General features: G+C 39.7%; 2 protein-coding genes across 4 annotated transcripts in view; both read right to left on the bottom strand.

The window, feature by feature from the left end:
• Positions 1-12,985, bottom strand: part of LOC100568257 (protein-glutamine gamma-glutamyltransferase 4) — a 69,157-nt gene extending 56,172 nt beyond the window's left edge. Inside the window, exons 1-2 of one of the 2 annotated variants that reach the window (XM_062957998.1) lie at positions 12,846-12,985; positions 5,354-5,391 (exon numbers count right to left, since the gene is read on the bottom strand). The gene's annotated coding sequence lies outside the window, so the exon portion shown is untranslated. Of the gene's footprint in view, positions 1-5,353; positions 5,490-12,845 lie in introns of those variants that run through there. The other variant, XM_062957999.1, reaches the window with a different exon arrangement.
• Positions 12,986-15,561: 2,576 nt separating this feature from the next.
• The window catches only part of LOC100551686 (protein-glutamine gamma-glutamyltransferase 4), a 30,158-nt gene continuing 27,049 nt past the window's right edge, over positions 15,562-18,670 (bottom strand). For both annotated transcript variants that reach the window (XM_008115535.3, XM_008115534.3), the window contains one exon: positions 15,562-16,566. In XM_008115535.3, the coding sequence (XP_008113742.1) occupies positions 16,453-16,566 (114 nt within the window). In that variant the 3' untranslated portion in view covers positions 15,562-16,452. The remainder of the gene's footprint in view (positions 16,567-18,670) is intronic.

Below are 18,670 nucleotides of genomic sequence, written 5' to 3' on the forward strand. Positions count from 1 at the left end.
TAAGGAAACGCCTATTAAACATCAAATTAGGTTATGATTTTACAAATTAAGCACCAAAACATCATGTTATACAACAAATTTGACAGAAAAAGTAGTTCAATATGCAGTAATGCTATGTAGTAATTACTGTATTTACGAATTTAGCACCAAAATATCACGATATATTGAAAACATTCACTACAAAAATGCGTTGGATAATCCAGAACGTTGGATAAGCGAGTGTTGGATAAGTGAAACTCTACTGTATCTCTAAGAATTTGACAAAATGCACTGTCTGTAGGTGTTAAGACATAGAATGGTTATAAAACTGATTAGAGAAGAAAAGTGGAGGGGGCAAGAGAATGGCTTGAACTATCTTGTCCCAGACTAACAGAAGAAACAGATCCACACTCATTTCCCCAAAGCTGTTCATCCTCTTGTGCATAGAATAAGAATTTGGAATTGAATTGTTGGCATGGCATGTGTTGCTAATTAAATGAATGATTTAAATGGGAAAAAGCTAATAACACCTATAATTCTTCAATTTTATTTCACACCAAGTTTCATAAAACCTAGTCTCAAAGTGTTGTCGAAGGCTTTCATGGCCGGAATCACAGGGTGTTGTGTATTTTCTGGGCTGTATGGCCATGTTCTAGAAGTAGTCTCTCCTGACATTTCACCCACATCTCTAGCAGGCATCCTCAGAGGTTACCTCACAACCCCTGAGGATGCCTGCCATAGATGTGGGCGAAACGTCATGGACTCAAAGTCGCAATTTTCTGAAAAAAGGCAAACTTTGCAGAACGATCCAGAACTTGCTCAAAAATGTTCATTATATCAACTTTAGTCAAAATCAGTTGACAAATGTGCATTCTAGGGCAAAACACACATAAATCCAAAATGTATGTTTGAAAGGCAATTGATCCAAGCTACTTAAGAATAAGGTCCAAAAGATTGGCTTTATCAACTAACATCTGGTACCTGTGTAATCCAGGATATGGATTTGTATAACACAACAGTCAGATAGACACTTTAAATTCTTTAAATTCCTTACAGATGTGTACTGTTAAGAAGCAAAAGCAAGATACTTCATAACTGATAATTCCTAAATGTTTTGAGAGTATGTGGCAATCTTGACAACTATGCAAAAAGGATTGGGTAACTGAAGCCTTAACTAACATTAAACTTTTACAAGGGATCATAGAAGGTGCAGTCCAACTGTATCTAGAAATTATAGTTGCCCATCAGTTTGCATCAATATTATCTGAAAATTTAAATCTTCCTTGTGGTCAACTGAATGATGTGAGGAATAAACTAAGGCCCCTTCCACACAGCTGAATAAAATTTCAAATTATCTGCTTTGAACTGGAATATATGGCAGTGTGGACTCAGATATCCCACTTCAAAGCTTATAATGTGGGATTTTCTGCCTTGATATTCTGGGTTGTATAGCTGTGTGGAAAGGCCCCCAGAATATCAAGGCAGAAAATCCCACAGTATCTACAGGGATATCTGAGTCCATACTGCCATATATTCCAGTTCAAAGAAGATAATGTAAGATTTTATTCAGCTGTGTCTTAGTTGGTCAAGTCTCTGTACTTCAGAAACCATGGTCTTCAATTGCAGAATTCCAACGAAGAGTTTGGTAGAGGTGTTTTATTTTTGCTGTTTTTCCTTCTTCCACAATAATGACTCTCTATTTTGTGAACATGTTGTCCTGTGTAGTGTTCGAAAATATGGTGGAAGCAAGGATCAAATTTTATCCTGTGCTTTGCCGTTCTGTTGAATTTCCATGGTTGTCATCTATTTCCATTTTTTATTTTTGTTTTCCCCCTCAACCATTTCTGTATGTGTTCTGGGGACTGGGGCAAGTTAAGAAACCATTGTGTTCTGGGGCATTTAAACATTTTGGGAAGTCTGACTCTTTTGGAGGCCACATGCAGTTCACAGGGTGCACTTACCTTGCCCTATTATAATGTATTAATATTTTTGATAATATTGAGATTCATATTTTAAGGGTTCCTGAGAAATCCCCCTTTTCACTGGAAAAGATATGAAGGTTGAATGAAAAGTAATGCCTCCACCTTTGTTACTTGGGTTTGGATGGGAATATTTTAATAAATCAAACGCCGAAATTATCCTTAGAATGTGCTCTTTAACTATCACTATTCACATTTCCACATAATCACCAGACAATTGGATACATTTCTGCCAACAATGAACAAGTTTTCTGAAGCCGTCACGGAAGAAGTTGACACTCTGTTTCCGCAACCAGCGTCTCACAGTACCCATCGTGCACAGATCTTTCGATAGCCAAGCAAAGCAATGATGTGACCCACATGTTCTTGTGAAATGCCGATTATGCTTGAAATTTCTCTCTGAGTGATACGACAATCGTCCTGAATCAATCTGTCAATCTTTTGCTTGTGAAACTCAGTGGTTGCTGTCACAGGACGTCCAACTCTTTGTTTGTCACGCAAGTCAGATGTTCCCACCTCAACATCTTTAAACTTACTTGCCCAACGATGCACAGAACTCACATCAACACAATCACCATAAACAACTTTCATTCTCTCATGAATCTCCTTTGGGGTGACACCTTCTGCTGTCAAGAATTTAATGACTGCAAATTGCTTAAGTCACATTGACCGACTGTCTGAGTAGGGTTCCATACTTCGCACTTTAACAACACAACCGTTCAATGCTAAGGCTTCCCGCCAAATGCAACTGTAGAGGAGAGTCTACTGACCAAGCCAGTACCTGCCGCATACCAGTACTGCCATCTAGAATCATAGAATCGTAGAGTTGGAAGAGACCTCATGGGCCATCCAGTCCAACCACCTGCCAAGAAGCAGGAAATCGCATTCAAAGCACCCCCGACAGATGGCCATCCAGCCTCTGCTTAAAAGCCTCCAAAGAAGGAGCCTCCACCACAGTCCGGGGGAGAGAGTTCCACTGCCGAACAGCCCTCACTGTGAGGAAGTTCTTCCTGATGTTCAGGTGGAATCTCCTTTCCTGTAGTTTGAAGCCATTGTTCCGTGTCCTAGTCTGCAGGGCAGCAGAAAACAAGCTTGCTCCCTCCTCCCTATGACTTCCCTTCACATATTTGTACATGGCTATCATGTCTCCTCTCAGCCTTCTCTTCTGCAGGCTAAACATGCCTAGTTCTTTAAGCCGCTCCTCATAGGGCTTGTTCTCCAGACCCTTGATCATTTTAGTTGCCCTCCTCTGGACGCTTTCCAGCTTGTCAACATCTCCCTTCAATTGCGGTGCCCAGAATTGGACATAGTATTCCAGGTGTGGTCTGACCAAGGCAGAATAGAGGGGGAGCATGACTTCCCTGGATCTAGACGCTATTCGCCTATTGATGCAGGCCAGAATCCCGTTGGCTTTCTTAGCAGCCGCATCACATTGCTGGCTCATGTTTAACTTGTTGTCCACAAGGACTCCAAGATCTTTTTCACATGTACTGCTGTCGAGCCAGGCGTCCCCCATTCTGTATCTTTGCATTCCATTTTTTCTGCCGAAGTGAAGTATCTTGCATTTGTCCCTGTTGAACTTCATTTTGTTAGTTTATTTATTTATTTCATGTCAAAAGCATTGCATAATAAATACATTTTAAAAATGATGAAAAAAAGGAAATCACAAGCAACTAAATAGTTTTAGACCAAAAGCGAACAACAGTAACCGCATTGTCCGTAGCTTTAAGCAACTCCTCCTCCGTACATGAGGCAGGACATTGTGGGCAAGCATACATATGCCGAGTTGTTTGTTCTGCTCCACAGTCACACAAGGTGGAGGATTCCTCCCGGTAGTGCCACCTTGCCAGGTTGTCTTTTGATCTGCCCACTCCGCTTCTGAGTCTGTTCAGGGACTTCCAAGTAGCCCATTCTTGGTTTGCCCTGGGAGGAAGCCCTCATAGGGGGCCATCCAGTTGGAATTCCTAGTTTAGCTGCCCAGAGGGACACTCTTGCTGTTGCTGGGGGGACATCAAGAGGAGTGGTGGTTTTCATGAAGCCCTTCCTTGATTTGAGTCTGGTGGAAGGAGGCTGATAGTCATGCAGTGGATGGCTTTCACAATGTTATACCTTATTTCTCTCGCAGTTAGCAGCAACTTCCCATCGCACATCAGGACGGGCAATGCCAGCTAACTTATCAACAGGTGTAGGTTTAAGGCATCCTGTGATTATTCTGCATGTTTTGTTTAGTGCTATGTCCACCTGCTTCGCATGGGCAGACTTTTGCCAGACAGGACAGGCGTACTCAGCAGTTGAGAAAGACAAGGCCAGGGCTGATGTTCTTATTACTTGTTGGTCTGCACCCCATGCGCTGCCAGTCAGTTTCCGCAGGATGTTGTTACGTGCAGCTACTTGTGCTTGGCCCCAAAAGCATTGCATTTTGTTAGTTTTGGCCCATCTCTCTGGTCTGTTCAGATCGTTTTGAATTCTGCTCCTGTCTTCTGGAGTGTTACCTATCCCTCCCAGTTTGGTGTCACCTGCAAACTTGATGATCGTTGAGGAGTTATGAAGGTGGAGGCATTACTTTTCATTCAACCCTTGTAGTTAATCAGATCTACACTATAGGGCCAGCAGCAAACCTGATGCCCAACTCAGATGGGGTGAACAGGTTGTGTGGTGCTGCATGTGCACAGGAAATGGGTGGTTTTTGTCCACCACATGGTGCTATTTTCCCCTTTTATTTTCCTCATTGCTGGAGGTTCCTGGTTGGTGTGGGAACAGCCAATGAGCAGGTAGCTGTGTCCTGCTTCTTAACTGGCTGTTGGCTCTCCACTTCCTGGCTGGAGTGATCCATGCTGTCATCCCACTCACACTCCCTCTGATCTCTGGGGATATGTGTTACTGCATTTATCAATACTTTGTGGGGCAGTTGGCATAGGTCTTGGATCCAGGACTGGTGACCAGTGCTCTTCAAACACTGGGTTGGATAGAATTCCCAGTAAGGGACTTAAAGGATGGGGACGGAAATGCTCATGCCCAGTGCTTGGTGAAAGCTTTCCACACCTCTTTGTAGCTGAGATCATGGCTGGAGTTCGTTCAAATGATATTGCAGGCATTTCTAAGGAATCTGGCACCAGTCCAGATCTGAGGGCTTATTGCCTGGATCCAGGCCCATGTGTGGCCAACCTTTGATTAAAGCTGTAATCAAGCAAAGGTATAGTCTGTTTTCTCCAAGAATGTGTCTGTTTTAATTTGGAGTTTGGCAGCCAGAGTGTATCTCACACTTAGTTTTGCAATACAACTATTTTTCTGTGAGCTTCCCATCTCATACAAATAAACAAGGATATATCTAGACAGCAAAATGTCAACAAATGCAGTAAAAAAATTATGCAACATAGGTGTCTGCTTATACTCACCGAAGAGATGAAGTTGGAAGCTGTTGAAGTAACAGTTGCTGTAGCAGAGGAGGAGGAATATCTTAGTGCTTTGGCAAAGAGAGTCCACATTATGGCATTACATGCAAGCATCAGACTACCACACCCTATTCGAAGCATCATGGGTAACTATTGAAAAATTTGGGAAAGACAGTGAATTGTATTGTAATTTCTAAATATTTCACAAACATTCTGGATGAAACAGAAAACATCTGATCTGTAACCCATGATTTTGTGACCTGCTTTTAAAGAATGGAATGGAGGTATGAGAAAACACTATTTGCAAGCAAACAATTTGCTTAAGACCTTGGGTATTTGCTTAAGATCCTGGGTAGTAGGTTTGTAAATTAATATCAGCGATGCCTGTATGCCACAAACCACTGCCAGTATTCCTTCTATAAAGGAATCCTAAAGATTTAGCCCTTGTCCTTTTATGTACCATGGTCAAGTTCATCTGACTATATCTCCTAAGGACCTGTAAATTGAAATGACTGTACACACATATATTTTATCATCTGACCCCATTGAATACTCTAACAGTGCTTTTTATTGTTCATCATGTTTTACTGGTTATATGCTTGTTTTACATGCTTGTTTTATGTGCTCTTGTTTTAAATGTATTTTATGTACTGGGCTTCGTCCCCATGTGAGCCGCCCCAAGTCCCTTTGGGGAGATAGGGCAGGATACATAAATAAAGTAGTAGTAGCTGTTGTTGTTGTTGTTGTTGTTGTTATTCGGTCAAGAGTTCAGTTTACAGCCTACATTCCCCACCGATCCTAATAAAACATACTTCTTTTTTCATCTTTGGGGCAATGTTGCAGTAGCGGTGACAGGGATGGGATGGGATGAAACTGCCTGTACAAATGACCATGAAAATCTCCATGAATACAGGAGGTTATGCTGTTTTTTTTAATGAAACTGTGCTTCGATGGGTGTGCCCAACCTGCAAGCAGCTTACATAAGGCGGGCTCAACAAAATATTACAAGGCAAAGAAAAGGGTAAGGGTGGGAGAATCAGAATGCACACAAATAAATGGGCCTTTGAATAAACAGAACAGAAAGGTGTTGGTTCTCCATGAGGATTAACCAGCCTCCACCGCACCTTCAGCTGTCTTCAGTTACTCAGGGATCAGACTCCAGGAGGCTTTTGTGTTTCATGGCAGAAATACATAGGGAAGCCATTAATCACAAATGTGAACCAAGGGAAAAGTTACTTTCAACCATGCCCTAAGAGTCAAAACTGTATTTTGAACGGAAGATCAGTGGTTAGATCTCTTGACATCTTCATTGTAAAGGAAAATAAGTAACAGAGGACCCCTTATTTAACAGAGTCAGTAATGCTAGATGGGATCTCCATCCCTTACTGTTGGGTAATTTCTTAATCAAAATAGAGGAAAGAGACACTGGAAGAGGGAGAGTCATGCTTTTCTGTGTTAAGGTAGAAACTGGGCTGCTTAGCTGCACAACAGGAGATTTGTCATTTGGTGAGGCGCTAGAGTTCTCTAGCAGAGTATTGAAAAAACCCTCACTCAATGACAAAAGTTTCATAGGATAGGATGAAGGTATGGCAATTAAAGTGGACTCATAGCACTATAACTGTATAATGTAGAAGGGTCCCTGGAAGAATGAAAAAAAGGAGAGAGGCTTTCAGCCATCCTTAGAAACAGATTCAATAGGATCAGAAGGGCATACTGGGGTGATACCATTGTGCCTCAGGTAGGGCACATTTCTTCCCTGCAGTAAATGAAATGCAAATACTGGTAGTTGATAGGGTATTTTCAGGAAAGCAGGCAGAAGAATGGAGGCAAACAGTGGCAACAAAAGAGAAGCTCTCCACCTTAATATTAAACTGAGAACAAACAAACTACCAGGTCCAGATTGTATCTATCCGAGAGTTAGGAAAGAACTCAAATATGACTCTGCTGAAACTCATAAAAATATATATCTTCAAGATGATGTCTGCACAAGATGACCGAAAAGTGACCACTGTGGCATAATTTTGTAAAATGTGATAAATGGAAATGACAGGTTGAAAAACTGGTGGAGTGAAATTATCAAACCTTATCAAATCCTACTGGAGAATAGCGAACATAACTTCTAAAGAACGAATTCCTGTCTTCATATTTCTAGAATTCTATGGGTGTACATAAGCAGGTAGATACACGGATCCATTAAAAAGCATGCTCTTAGTCTTTCAAAAGGTTTTTTGATGGAATCCTTCACCAAGGATTGGCAATTATGGCATAAACAATCTTTCATCCATCAATTCCTTTATTTATATCACATCTGATTCCCAGGCTAAGACTTGAAGTGGCTTACCAAAAGGCATAAGATGCAAGGTGTGTTTATTCATTAAAAAGATTTGTATTAAGCTATAACAATTTTATACTAATCTCCTTTAAAGTAGTCCCCTTGGGCTGCCACACACTTCTTCCAATGACTCTGCCACTGTCAGAAGATGGTGCGTAGTGGGTCCGTCACATTCTGCATGATGTCTTCTCCGGACCGTAATCTGATTCCTTTCAGGGGCATTTTCATCTCAGGGAAAAGCCAAAAGTCACACGGAGCCATGTTGGGAGAGTAGGGAGCCTGATGAAGCACAGGTGTGCTGTATTTGGCCAGGAAACTCTGTATCAAATGTGAAGAATGGGCAGGTGCATTATCATGATGGAGCTGACAATTGTCTTCTGCCCACAGGTCTGGACATTTGCATCTCACAACATTATGAAGGTGACACAGACCCTCTTGGTGGTTCTAGCAGCTTTGTCACCAACTTCGATGAGATTCTCCTGAAGCTCAAAGTACTCCTTGGTGACGGTTGTGCCGTGTGGTGCATACTCATGATGAACCATTCCACTAGACTCAAAGAAGATGATCAGCATGACTTTGACATTGCTGTAGACCTGTCATGACTTTTTTTAAGGCTTGGGGATGTTGGATGCTTCCATTGTGATGACTGCAACTTGGTTTCTGGGTCATCCCCATAAACCCAGGACTCATCGACAGTGATCACTATGTTGAGGAAATGAGATATAAAGGTTGAAGCAGATATCCACCAGCATGAAAACTAATATTTTGAACTGAACTCTCAGTTAAATGGCACGCATGGGGATTGAAAAATACTGGATATTTTTTACTCTCAAATTTGTAATTCCCCTTCTCTTTCTCTTCTCAAGGTAGATTTTGCCCTTCTTAAATGGAAATTATGCAGGGACTCTAACCTAGATCCACAACAGCATAACTATGCCTCGGGGTTTGCAATGTAACTATCTCGCTTTCACTAATTTCACCATAGTTAAAGTTAACTAGTGCTCTTTTTTTTTTTTACGTGGACAGTGAATATAACATATATTTTGCTAGGTTTTCAGTGGGTTTAATTTGTGTGTTAATTGTGTTATCTTTTCTTTGTTTCTATGGACTAATTTTTCTTTCTTGTGTTTTGTGTTATTGTTATAAACCACCTTGAGTGCATTTATGGAGGAGGTGACCAAAAGCAGTATGTAAATGTCTTTATAAATAAACACTTAAATTAAAAAAGTCTCCATTTTGGAATGTTTGATCCAGCTTGCTTCTGAAGCCTGCTGTGTTTCTAAACTTTTCAAAAATCTAAAATAGCATTTACCTTTGAGTCAAAGAATCTAGCGACCCAATCGTACGGTACAAACTTATGCCCACTCTCCAATATGTGCAAGAACTTAGTGGGATTTAACTTGCAGCAGTGAAATTCATCTTGGTGAAGAGAAGACTAGAGGGCGACATGATCACGCACTTTAAATACCAGAGACAGGAAAGAGAAATCCTGATTGCTGTTGCCCCAAATGCTTTGAATGCTTTGAAGTTACAGGAAAATAGATTTTCATTGAACATTAGAAGGAACTTTTTGACAGTAAGAGCAATTCAGCAAGGGAACCAGCCACCTGCCTAGTGAGCTGGCAAGGTTTCTTTCTCAGAATGTCTTGGAAAAGAAGCTGGACAACTACAGTATGTAACAAAAATTGAAATTTTTTCCGTTCCTGTTTTGAAAGTGTTATTTCCTGTTTAATTGTGCGGTACAGTAGAGTCTCACTTATCCAAGCCTCACTTATCCAAGCCTCTGGATAATCCAAGCCATTTTTGTAGTCAATCTTTTCAATATATTATGATATTTTGGTGCTAAATTCGTAAATACAGTAATTACAACATAACATTACTGCGTATTGAACTACTTTTTCTGTCAAATTTGTTGTATAACATGAGGTTTAAGTGCTTAATTTGTAAAATCATAACCTAATTTGATGTTTAATAGGCTTTTCCTTAATCCCTCCTTATTATCCAAGATATTCGCTTATCCAAGCTTCTGCTGGCCTGTTTAGCTTGGATAAGTGAGACTCTACTGTATTTACTTTTAAAGTAGCTGTTATACTCCAGAAACTTTATTTTTGTGACTGCCACAAGGATATATTCATTGAAAACCTATAGCAAAATGTGCTGCAGGATATCCCGCAAAAACAATGTTTTTGCAGCTTAATAAACTTTCCCCATTTTTTTTATGATAGAACCAATTAGGAATCGATATTTATAACCCAGGAACAAAAATCATGTCACAAAGTGCTATGTTGCCATTGCAGTAAACAAGAAATAGTGTTATAGGGTCCTAAGCCTATGTTGAAATGCATTATATTAGGTTTTCCCGAATTGCATTATATGGCATGCCCTCATTATGCATACCTGTAATTGGGCAACACTTCCTGCATCTGACAAAGTGAACTGCAACAAACTGCCTTATCTTTTAAGGTGCCACAAGCTCTGCATCAACTGTAACCAAATTAAGACAATCCCTCCTTTCTAGATATTTTGCAAAGGCCTCTCCCATACTCTGCTCCAAAGCAGGGACCACACGGGTGAGCATGAGATTCCCTCTTCCATTTTTTCTCTTTCCAAACATAAAATATTTAGAGCATAAGATCTGCAAGTCACGGCACCCCTATGACACACGCCAACATGACAAGCTCTGAAGAAAAAAGTGTTGCTCTCATGAAAAGACTCACAACAAACACAAGGCAATTTATGATGCTTCCAGGGAAGGTTGCCAGCATTGTGGCTTTGGCATTAAACTCCATCTCTATACACCAGAGTTTGAATTACATTCACTGGATAAAACTGGGCAAGTCACACTTTCTCAGCCACATCCTGTGATAATTTATGAGCCTTTAAGTCATTTCCAACTTAATACCGTAGACTCTCAGTTAAATGGCACGCATGGGGATTGAAAAATACTGGATAAATTGTTTCTGGTTGCTTGAGAGTTACTATTAAAAATAAACCCAAGACTATACCTCCATATTATACCATACCATAAATTCTGCATTGACATGATAGAGCAGACTCTTAGGCCCCTCCTACACTTCCATATAAAATCCAGATTATCTTTGTTGAACTTGATTATTATGGCAGTGTAGAATCTGCTTTGATAATCCGGATTATAGGGCAGTGTAGAAGGGGTTTAAGACCCATCGACAGATTATCAACTTTGAAACTGATTATGTGGCAGCGTGACTGTTATAATCCAGTTCATATTGATAATGTGGATGATCTGATTTGATAATCTGGACTATATGGCAGTGTAGATCTGGCCATAGTTAATTGAACCTCAAACTACTAGAACTGTCAGGCAACTGGCAAAAAAATAGTAACTAAAATTACATGCTATATTCACGGAGCTGTTTTTATAACACAGTAAAATTGTCACATTAAGTGGGTTGTTGTGAGTTTTGCGGGCTGTATGGCCATGTTCCAGAAGCATTCTCTTCTGACGTTTCGCCCACATCATCAGGGGTTGTGAGGTCTGTTGGAAACTAGGCAAGTGGGGTTTATATATCTATGGAATGCTCCGGGTGGGAGAAAGAACTCTTGTCTGTTTGAGGCAAATGTGAACATTGCCATTGGCCACCTTGATTAGCACTGAATGCCCTTTCAGCTTCGAAACCTGGCTGCTTCCTGCCTGGGGTAATCCTTTGTTAGGAGGTATTAAATGGCCCTGTTAATACCTCCAGTTAACACCGCTCAACAAAGGATTACCTTGGGAAGGAAGCACCCAGGTTTTGAAGCTGCAAGGCCATTCAATGTTAATCAAGCTGGCCAATTGCAACATTCACACTTGCCTCAGGCAGACAAGGGTTCTTCACCCTGGACCTTCCACAGATATATATACAAACCCCACTTGCCTTGTTTTCAACAAACCTCACAACTTCTGCGGATGCCTGCCAGGGATGTGGGCAAAACGTCAGGAGAGAATGCTTCTGAACATGGCCATACAGCCCGGAAAACTCACAGCAATCCAATTTTTTACAATGTTTGTGTGTTTTGACTGTGCTGTTATTCGCATTGAGTCACAAGGAGAGGTGGGTAAGAAATTATTATTAATAATAACAATTACAGTAGAGACTCACTTATCCAACATTCGCTTATCCAACATTCTGGATTGTCCAACGCAGTAGTCAATGTTTTTGTAGTCAATGTTTTCAATATACAGTAGAGTCTCACTTATCCAACATTTGCTTATCCAACGTTCTGGATTATCCAACGCATTTTTGTAGTCAATGTTTTCAATACATCGTGATATTTTGGTGCCTAAATTCGTAAATACAGTAATTACTATGTAGCATTACTGTGTATTGAACTACTTTTTCTGTCAAATTTATTGTATAACATGATGTTTTGGTGCTTAATTTGTAAAATCATAACCTAATTTGGTGTTTAATAGGCTTCTCCTTAATCCCTCCTTATTATCCAACATATTCGCTTATCCAACGTTCTGCCGGCCCGCTTATGTTGGATAAGTGAGACTCTACTGTAATAGAAATTACAGTAGAGTCTCATTTATCCAATTTTCGCTTATCCAACATTCTGGATTATCCAACGCAGTAGTCAATGTTTTTGTAGTCAATGTTTTCAATATACTGTGATATTTTGGTGCTAAATTCGTAAATACAGTAATTACTACACAGCATTATTATGTATTGAACTACTTTTTCTGTCAAATTAGTTGTATAACATGATGTTTTAGTGTTTTTTTGTAAAAACATAACCAAATTTGATGTTTAATAGGTTTTCCTTAATCCCTCCTTATTATCCAACATATTCGCTTATCCAACGTTCTGCCGGCCCGTTTATGTTGGATAAGTGAGACTCTACTGTATATTAAAAGCAAATAAACACAAACTTAACTTAATGTTACACAGTTTTACTGTTTCATAAAAAACAACTTTGTGAACGCAGTGTGCAATTTTAATTCTGAAAAATGCCGGTTGCTTGAGAGTTTTGGTTGACTGAGAGTGTACTGCAACAAGCTCGGAATGCCTTTCATACTGTTGCGCATGCGCGCCCGCATCTACGCCTCTGTTCTGCAGCGAGCCAGACGCCTCCTACTGGAAAGGAAGCGCCTCGCTGACTGGTGCGTTCCCAAGGTGCGCGCCGAGAGCGACTCTCTCTTACCCAAAGGCAAAGGCCAGCGGCGGACTCCTCTTCCGCAACGAGCGCAAGGCAGGCGGTCCGCAAGTAGTCAGCGCCCAGAGCTAGTTTAGCCGAGCAGGCGGCCAGCGCCCCCAAGAGGCCGGCCCCGGCAGCGCACGCAGAGCCCACTCCGCCCGGCATCGCTGCTCCTCCGCGCTTCCTCCCTGAAGCAGCAAGGGAAAAGCACGTGGACACCTCGGCACCCGCTTCCGGGTAGTCTCTGCTGACGTCACAAGCTAGCTCCGCCCACCTGTGACGAAGCCCGCAGTTCAGATAAGCACTTGCTTTGCTGCTATTGTTTAACAGCCTGTAGAAAAGAGGAAGGCAATAGGTCCTGAATCGTTGCTCCCTCTTTAAGTCAGTCCTTGTCGACCACAAAGAACTATAGTTTCCACAACTGGCAGAGGTTTTCAATTTTCTTCTTTTTTCCTTTACCATCAAGACGTTTTCCATTGTGAATTAGCAATTGAAGGGACTATAGTTTTTTTGCTTCCCATATACTGTACTTGGTATGGGGGTTTGGTCATAATTCTTGAGTAAACCAGGTTATTTTTTTTTACTTGAAAAATTTCAAGGGTGGTTTAAACTCTTAAACCACCCCCTTGGCTATGGGCTTGGCAGTGCCACTTTGGAATATGAATTTTGGATGGAATTTAAATGATAAATTTGGGCAATCCTAGGACATGGACCATCCTTTCGTATTCAATGTAAAAAATATCTCCCTGAATACTAAAGTTAGGATGGTCCGTGCCATTGTATTCCCCTATGTAAGGTTGTGAAAGCTCGAGAGTAAAAAAAGATTGAAATGTGCTGGAGAAGAGATGATAATAATAATAATAATAATAATAAAACTTTATTTATATCCCTCCACCATCTCCCCAACGGGGACTCGGGGCGGCTTACATGGGGCCATGCCCAAAACAATACAATATAGCAAAATATAAAAACAACATATCATAATACAATTACAACAATACAAAAATAATCATGTACAGTACAACACAAAATCAAAAAAGCAATATAACAGGACGGGCCGCATGAACACTCAGTTAAAACCTGGGGTGAGAAAAAGATAAGAATAAAACCACGGGGAGCAGAGATGTGGGAATGAATACCATGGACTACACCAATGATGGGCAACCTTTTGCACTTGGTGTGTCAAAATTCACCAAAAAAACCTAGCATGACTTGGTGTGTCACTTCTAGAAAAAAACCATAAGTTCACAATATATATAGTTTAAATAACAAAATTATATAATTGTAAGATATAACTGTATTTAATAAATCAAAAACTATTTACTACCATTATTTCCATGTACAACAATCTATGGTACCTCTTGCAGTTTCTATGCTGATTTCTCTCTATTGTAGTTTCAATGTAGTCATGAATTATTCATTATAATAATATAATAGTAATATAATAATATACTACAATAATAATAGAATAATAATAGAATGATATTTTATATATATATATATATATATATATATATATATATATATATATATATAGTGCATAATTCCCATGGAGTAAACAACAAAACCACTGGACCAAATCACACCAAATTTGGCAACAAAAGGCAATAGTCATTCAATCAATCTGCATGCGGCAGCGTGTCAGCAAAAATGGCTAGGCGTGTCAGTGCTGACACGCGTGTCATAGGTTGGCCATCACTGGACTACACTATGTACAAAATTTGGAGGGAAAAAGTCTGTTCCTGGTTTGGAAGTGTTTTCCTGTTTAATTGTGCAGTATTTTGTAGGAGCCCCGGTGGCGAAGTGTGTTAAAGCACTGAGCTCCTGAACTTGCAGACCGAAAGGTCCCAGATTCAAATCCCGGGAGTGGAATGAGCGCCCGCTGTTAGCCCCAGCTTCTGCCAACGTAGCAGTTCGAAAACATGCCAATGTGAGTAGATCAATAGGTACCGCTCCGGCGGGAAGGTAACGGCGCTCCATGCAGTCATGCCGGCCACATGACCTTGGAGGTGTCTACGGATGCCGCCGGCTCTTTCGGCTTAGAAATGGAGATGAGCACTAACCCCCAGAGTCAGACATGACTGGACTTAACGTCAGGGGAAACCTTTACCTTTTACCTATTTACTTTGAAAGTAGTTCTCCTTCAGGAACTTTGTTTTTGTGCCAAAAACTATGTTGAATTGGTTGAGACTTTGAGAAACTGTAGAAAAATGTGCTGCAGCATGTCCCACAAAAAAAAAAGTTTTTGCAAGCTTAATAAACCTTTTCCTTGTTTTTATAAGAGAACCAATTAGGAAATGACATTTATAACCCAGAAACAAAAATCGTATTAAGACAGTGCTATTAAAAATTATCTTTATTTATCTCTCTCCTTTCTCCCCATGGGGACCTCAAGGTGGCTAACATCTAAAAAGGCAAAAGAGCTAATCAAGGCTGAATTCTTCCTAGAAAAAAATACGAAACATATTAAATATAAACCCAGCAGCAAAGATGCTCAGCTCCTCCTTACAAAATCTCATTGTATTACAGTCCACTTCATCATTTATCTAATCATTTCTGAACTTTTGAGATCTGATTGTTCAATAAAATGAAGTATTTACACGTATTCCTTGCCTTATTCCAATATATCCATCCAAATTAGGCTAATGAATCTGTTAAATAGTAGAATATATTTTCATGTATTTCTGTTACATGATTGGACAGAAAAAGAGTAAGACAAATAGAGAATCCCGTAGTAATTTCTTTATTGCGAGGCATGATATAGATAAAAAAGTTTCCCATGAAACTTTACAATAGCAGCCATTCATTATAAAAATTCCAATTTATTGAAGAAAATGCACATTTTCTTGTTTCAAAAGCACTACATTTTTTTTATTAAAAGACACATAATACCCCACATTTTATATATAATGTACAACTGTGGCTCCAAATGCCATTTCTCGTATCATTTAAAATCCAACTCTTGTTTGTGTCTGATTCTGAGAAGTCATTAGATGTGTTCTCCATTCTCATCTTTGTAAATACATAGGATAGGGAAACAGACTGTGTGCTATTGTTTGGCAAATGCAAATAGGCAAAGACATAATGAATTCATATATATGGACACATACAGGCCTCTCATAACAGGTAGCAAAAGGTTGGTGAGCTGTGCTGTATTGGCCAACTAAGCCACAAAAGGACAAGCACAAGAGAAAGGATCACATTATTACTTTTTCCTTCTGTGTGTGATGCTTGTGTTATGTGTCTATAATAACAATTTAACTGATTCTCCACTGTGTTTGATATATCAAATTTTCTACAATGTGTGACCAAACCTTGTGTGTTTCTCCTTCAGGTGCCAAAAATCATATATAATATCCAAACCTGTGTGTATAATTGCAAAATACATAGACCTCTACAAGGAAAAATACATAAATTTTTATTCCATATAAATCCATCCCTATTAGCTTGAACTAAAATAGATGTAACTTTAAGTCACTCACACATGCGTGCTTGCCTATTTCTCATCAGTTGACCCACAACCAAGGCGGCAAATAAAGCTTATATTCACAGTACATAGCTCTCCTCATCCTCCTGCTGCTCCTCATTCTCAGTAATGGTTATAAACTTTTCCTCAGTTATTCCTTTCACTTGAATAGAGTTCAGTTTGGCCACTATCTTCTTTTTTCCAAACTTTCTTGCTGTACAAACTATTTTGGATGCAGAAGTTTGACCGGGAGATATATTCCTGAGAAAGAAAAAAGGTTATTATATATTATACTAGCTGTGCCTGGCCACGCGTTGCTGTGGCGAAGTCTAGTGGTATGGGAAATAAAGTATTGAGGAATTGGTGGTAGTTAAGGTAAAGGGTAAAGGTTTCCCCCGGACATTAAGTCCAGTTGTGTCCGACTGCATACTGAAGTGGATTATATGACAGTGTGAAGTCAAGATAATCTAGTTCAAAGCAGATAATATAAGATTATAAATGGGTTATATAGCTGTGTGGAAGGGCCTTGAGTCTACATTGCCATATAATCCAGTTAAAATCTGATAATCTGTATTTTATAGGCAGTGTGGAAGAGGCCTAAGTGAGGCCTAACTCTGCCTGTCCCCTGGGCTGAGTGGGTTGCTAGGAGCTTAGCCTTTTAACAGGCAGCAATTGGATAAAAACAATTATTCCTCTCCCTCTAATTAGGACATTATTTTTCTTTTCTTTTTGTTGTATGAATGTAGAGGCATGGATGAGGGGTTGTGCTGCCAGGTTTAGTGTTTCTGGGGTGTGTAGTTTTGTTGTTTTGTCCTAGGCCGAAATTTCATTACCCTTTTATATATATATAGATATGGTCATAAGTGATTAATTATAAATCCAGATTTATAGAAATAGTTCTATAATTATAGAATTATAATACAGCTCAACTTCTTTTTTGTTTGGTCTTGGTTTTTACGCCAGTTCCTGAAGTTATTTGGGGTGCGGATTCAGACAATTGCATTGAATAGACTGCATGAGCTCTCGTTTCTTAGACATGGTTATCATGGCTTTTTATGGGTGAGCAGATAGCAACTGGTAGAAGGCATATGTTCTGTATATAAAAAACTAGAGCTGATAAGGGAAAAGCGGTGCCATTTTTGGAATCAGCAGGTCAAATATACCGAACATTTGAGGTACCAAAATGTGTGTTGGCCAGTGTAAATTCAGAATACTATAAAACGTTCTTAATGTCCCAGATGATATTTAGGCAAAATCCTCTGCAAAACCCATATAAAAGAACTCCTAAATACAGTAGAGTCTCACTTATCCAAGCTAAACGGGCCGACAGAAGCTTGGATAAGCAAATATTTTGGATAATAAGGAGAGATTCAGGAAAAGCCTATTAAACATCAAATTAGGTTATGATTTTACAAATTAAGCACCAAAACTTCATGTTATACAACAAATTTGACAGAAAAAGTAGTTCAATATGCTGTAATGTTATGTTGTAATTACTGTATTTACGAATTTAGCACCAAAATATCACGATATATTGAAAACTTTGACTACAAAAATGGCTTGGATTATCCAGATGCTTGGATAAGTGAGATTCTACTGTAAGTAGATTTACTCTATAACTACAAGTCTAGGCAGTTCTCTCCCTGAATCTACACAGTGAAAGCTGACATGTGTATCCAATTAAAGAAGAAAAGCCTATGTGTCTACATGGATCTGGAACAGAAATATTTCTGGATCATATGCTTTCTTTAGGGAAGTAGTAGACAGGCTTCATGTTTTGGGATCTACTTTGTGTGTTCACAGGCACCTAGAAACACTTAAAAGTTTGTAGAAGGGACCAGTTCGAGATGTTCTTCTGAAGTGCAAATTGATGCAAAGTTCAATCTTACTTTTTTCTGGCTTGACAAAACTTGAGCTTTTTTTGTGATAGTCTGTAAAAGGGTTTGAAATTCACACTATAGGAATTCAATATGCTCTCCAATGTATATTAGATTTTGTTCTACCTTATGCTGTAATGTATCCCCCACCCCAAGATCCTTTTAGGTTCCCCACTTTTGTCTTAAACAAACTGTCATGCCCCATGAAGACCCTCACTGTTTACCCCTAGTTAAGCCCTTTTTAGTTAGAGGGATTAATATTTTATGTATAAATTCTGTTGGGTCAGTCTAGACAACCTCTTTCATTTGAAGCCTCTGTTGCCCTGGCCCTTTTAAGAATCCCCTCAGGAGCAGAGCCTCAAGAAAAGCACTTCCAGTTCTCGGAAGAGTCAGAAGGTCTACAAATAGCACGTCCAGTCAGAACTTTGAGACCATCTTAGAGACAACCGAACACCATAAAAGAAAGAGACAATAATAACAAATAAAGA

The sequence above is a fragment of the Anolis carolinensis genome, chromosome 6, assembly GCF_035594765.1.
Source record: "Anolis carolinensis isolate JA03-04 chromosome 6, rAnoCar3.1.pri, whole genome shotgun sequence".
Taxonomy (NCBI): Eukaryota; Metazoa; Chordata; class Lepidosauria; order Squamata; family Dactyloidae; genus Anolis; species Anolis carolinensis.